Source organism: Saprolegnia parasitica (genome assembly GCF_000151545.1).
Source record: "Saprolegnia parasitica CBS 223.65 unplaced genomic scaffold supercont2.69, whole genome shotgun sequence".
NCBI lineage: Eukaryota > Oomycota > Saprolegniomycetes > Saprolegniales > Saprolegniaceae > Saprolegnia > Saprolegnia parasitica.
The window spans coordinates 16,377-20,792 of record NW_012156463.1 but is presented as its reverse complement, the minus strand read 5'-3'; the positions used below and the strand labels follow the sequence as shown (position 1 = coordinate 20,792).

Sequence of the window (4,416 nt, the reverse complement as noted above, 5' to 3'; positions counted from 1 at the left end):
TCAACGAGGTCTCACGCGCTGGCACGCCGTGTATCGTATATCGTCCGTGCTTGAAGTCCTCTGTCTGCGCCTCGTGACGCTTGAGGTCCACCACGAGCGCCGAGACCGGCTACGGCGGAATTGGAAGCGCCAAGCGAGCGGCGTCGCGACGTGGCTCCAGCAACTCACGCGGCGTCGCGTCCACGGGCACTCGGACGGCTCCAACCGCTCGGTGCTGCCGTCGCAGCGCGGCTCGATAACCCATCGCAACCGATTCTTTTTGCGCGGGAAAAGCGATATGCACGCGATTCGGCTCGCGCGAACGCTGACGCTCTCGCGCCGCACGAGCGCGGGCTCGGTCGCCCCCGATCTGTCGTTCACAACAGCTCGGGCATCCACACCATCCTGCACGATCATGACGTCGTCCGATACCTCGAGCAAATGCAGCATCTTGGCCCTACCTGCCGGCGCGGTGCCGTTGGGGGGGGCATCGCACCACTCGAACCCGGCGTTAGCTGTCGCTACGACGCCCGCAACACTCCGCTCCACGCCGCAGCTAGGGCCCACGGTCGGTGCTCTCGAGGCCGCAGGGCCTTCTGTAGCGTCGTTGCTAGAGGCAGTTCGCAACGATGCCGTCGTGTCGCCGACGCACACACCATCAGCATCCCCAATGGAGCCGCAATTTTCGAACGACTTGCGCGTCGATTACATGCTCAGCAACGTGGCATCCAAGCGACGCCTCTGGCCTGGGTCGGACAAGTTTATGTTTGTACCGCCAGCCATTCTCGCCGAGGCCGAGCGCCGCCGGTCCACGCGGCGTCAGTTTCTCAGTCTCTTGCACAAGGCCATCGGGTGCCAAGTGAACCAGCGGCCGCACGAGTTTTGTGTCGCAATCTCCAACCTCGCGCTCCTGTATGCGACGGCGCACATGTGCGCGCTCTCCGACTTTGTCGAGGCAGAGCTTTCGCCAGAGCTTCGCACCTTCTTCCACGTGCACGTGACGCCTGTGGTGGTGCGAGCGACAGCTGCGACGAGCCGACGACGGCGATGGCAATGGGGACGGTGGTTTGCATAAGTGTTAACGTAAAGCATGCACTCGTCGCTTGTCGTACGTCGCTGGGCTCTAAGAGGTAGCAAATGTCAGTAAATGGGTAGCAAAAAGATGGTAAAGGTGAAAACCAGGCTGGATTAAGAACTGAGGATGCACGCAGCTTACAGCGAGCTAAACCTAGCCCTAATGGAAACCTTGAGGGAGGATCAGGGACGCGGGCGCATGGGGGATCGTGGGGCTCGCTTCTTCTCGCGGCTGAAAGCAGACACGGGGATGCTACTTGATTATCCCAGAGTCCCACTGGTCACGACCGAAACAATGGCTCCGTACGGTGCATTTCAATGGGCTACGCTAGAGTGACGACGACGCTATGTGCAAGGCCACCACCGCTTGTGCTCGCGCGGTAATTTTAGCGTCGTGTTCTCGAGGAGCGGCCGAATGTTGGCTTCAAAAAATGTACGCAGCGCGTCATCAAGACCGTTGGCCACGTAGTCGTCGAGCGCACACCGTTTTGCGCTGGTGAACAGCATGACGAGGGACATTTGTGCTTCGGCGAGATCGTACGCGCGGGAGCGGCGATGTGCTGGGCCGTTGCGTCCTCGCATCCTCAAGTCTGGCGTCTGCGCTGCCTCGTGCAAGGCTTGTGTTCGGCGGAGCAGCTCCACGAGCTCCCGTCGTGTCGCCCGTCGGTACTCGACTTCCTTGAGGACAGAAGGCGCCACGAGGCTCAAGCCCTCGGTGCGCGCCAGTGATCGCTTCGAAGCACGGTCCATGCTGTTCGGCTTGAACTCGACGGATTCGAGAAGGTCGACGACCATGACGATCTCGGGAAGCGACGACGTCGAGCGCGGCATTGTCTCGGTCGCGACGCTCTGTATTGTAGACAAGCGCAACCGATTGCAAGCAGCACTAAGATGGCGCTGAGGCCGCTTGCTACGAGCCAATGCGAGGTGACTTGCGGTGGGATAGCTGTCGTTTGGTGTCACACGGAGACCCGCCAAGCCACGCACGCGGAATTGAACCCTCGACACGAGCGGTTCCGCGACGGGCGATGCGCGTGTAGTTTTGCGGTGCTCGCGTCGGTGCTGTTTGTAGTTCGCTTCCATTTGATGCAACCGGATGCAAAGCACTTCGAGCGTTGCGCAAATAATATAGTCGTCGGTCCATCGACGCAAGCCGGCGCAGACGCGGTGCATCGCGTCTGGCGTCAAGAGCACACAGGGATTCCTCGTTCGGTCGGCCTCGGCGACTTGGAGCACGAGCGCCATCATCCACGCACACTTGCGTACGGTCGAGGCACTTGGCGCGTCTAGTCCGATGCTAATGTAGCTCAGACACTCGACGTCGCGCAACCAAAGGGACGGAGTGAGTCGTCCATCCAGTGTGAGTTTGTGAAGCGAGTGAACGACATCCAGCACGTGCTTGGAGCATGCGCTGCTCGTGCTGCAGAGCGCCGATAGTGCGCGCAGATACGTGCCACCAGAGAGCCGCACGTACCGGGCCTTGTACCACTCGAGGAGGAACCGCGCGCTGTCTTGCATCGCGGTCTTGTGCTGTTGCATGCAAGCATCCCGAAGCGTATCCACGCCAAGCGAGAAAATGTGTGCGAGCCCCGACACGGCATCTTCTGGGGTCTCGTCCTTGGCCAGCCAGCGCTTGCCACGGATCGAAATCAAGTGAAAGAGATTCTCCGAGCTTGGTCGGCTTCCACACGGTGCCACGGCGCTCACGCTGGAGGTATTATTTCTGAGCAAGCTGGACTGCGCAACGTCGGGCTCTACGCCAGGTGAGCGGTCGAGGTATCGCATGCCGAGTCATACCTTTAACGTGATGGATGCGGTGGATCTTGATGCACACGCCTTTAATCCTCGGCTTGACAGGCTGTGTTGGCGGGCTACTCGATGACGCGACGCTCGGCGTACGATGCGCATTCTCAACGTCTTTAAGGTAGTGCTTGAACGGGATGGCACTCGTCTTTCCAACCTCTTCGATTGGAGCTTTTTGCTTCCGAAATGCCTAATCACGAGTCCGATGTGGTACATAAAACACAAAAAGGAAGCGACCTGAATATGACTAAACCAGAGAATGCGTAGCGCCATGACTCGGATGGACGGGTCCAGTGACTCGGGCGATTCCACCAGCTGCTGCAGTCGGCCCATGAGGGCATTGTACTGCAATGGATGCAACTTGGACGGATCCATGTACAGCGCCGCGATCGTCCCGACGGCCCGCGACGTCGACGACGTCGCGTCACTCAATAGTCCGAGAATGCTCTTGTCGGGGATGTGAAACTGCAATGCGCGTCGGTTGTTGAGACGCCACACGGTGAGCCAGAGAAGCGGCAGTGGCGTCAGGGCGTAGTAAAGGTCTGTGATGGGTGCCGACGCGCCAATAAACGCGAGGACGACCAGTGACGCGTACATGGCGCTGCTGAACGTGAGCGCGCGAATGTTGTTGGGGAGGCGACCGCTGCCGATGCACTAGAACGCACGATGTGCCTCCGACTTGATACAAACTTGAGAGCCTACCGGCTGAACTTTGTAGTTGTAGCAAAAGAGCAGTGTCATGCAGAAAAGAAAGCCGAGCGCAATGCCACTACCGATCGCCGGGTGTTGCTCAATGTCGAGCTGACTCACGAGCATCGACACAATTGGGTTGACTAGGACACAGACAATATTGCCCAGCGTACAATAATGCGACGCGATGACGTGTACGTGTGCGGGCCATGACCATGATGATCTGGAAACTGGTCTGGAACCGAAAGTCCATGGTGGTTGCCAATGGCTCAGTGTACAACTTGTACCGGAGCGCCGACAGGTACAACGCGACAAATCCAGCGAGACCGACCCCCTACAGGACAACAGTGCTTATCGATGGAAAAGTATCCAGTCAAAGTATCAAGGCAAAATATCAAGAGGCATACCCAAAAGTAGCCAAAATGATCAATGCACGCACACGTGGCGCCACTGGGCAGCACAATCTGAACGTAGCCGTCGGAACACGTGGCGAGGCGCACGAGCGTCGACGTGAGCGGAATGTAGAGCATATCAAATATCATTGGGTACAGGTACTTTTGGCGCCAAAGGTCGCCTAGTGACACGCATGAGTGAGGTTCGCACTGCAGATATACCCTACATATTGAAGCGCGCCACTTGCCGAGCCAAAGGAGCAGTACGGCGATAGCACAAAGGGAGACGAGCACGAGGTTGGAAGCCTGCAACGTGGCATGAGACAAGGCGAGATGCGATGTCAAGGCACGCACTTCCAACGGAAATTGAGCGAAAATAGAGCGGGTTGAGCCATGGCGGACTCCCCGCGGCCTTGAAGGCGATCGTGAGCGGCGTGTACGAGAGCGACGGCCACTCGGCCCACATCGCCCCGAGCTT

General features: G+C 58.7%; 1 protein-coding gene across 1 annotated transcript; it reads right to left on the bottom strand.

Annotated features, from left to right (window-relative positions):
• Window positions 1-1,316: 1,316 nt before the first annotated feature.
• On the bottom strand, window positions 1,317-4,404 carry SPRG_09939 (hypothetical protein; the record flags this gene model as incomplete). Its single annotated transcript, XM_012350693.1, has 8 exons — window positions 1,317-1,902; window positions 2,161-2,807; window positions 2,851-3,046; window positions 3,094-3,510; window positions 3,559-3,689; window positions 3,745-3,880; window positions 3,954-4,120; window positions 4,293-4,404. 8 exons carry the CDS (start codon window positions 4,402-4,404, stop codon window positions 1,399-1,401), a joined length of 2,310 nt encoding a protein of 769 aa, XP_012206083.1. The 3' UTR covers window positions 1,317-1,398.
• Between the last annotated feature and the right edge of the window lie 12 nt (window positions 4,405-4,416).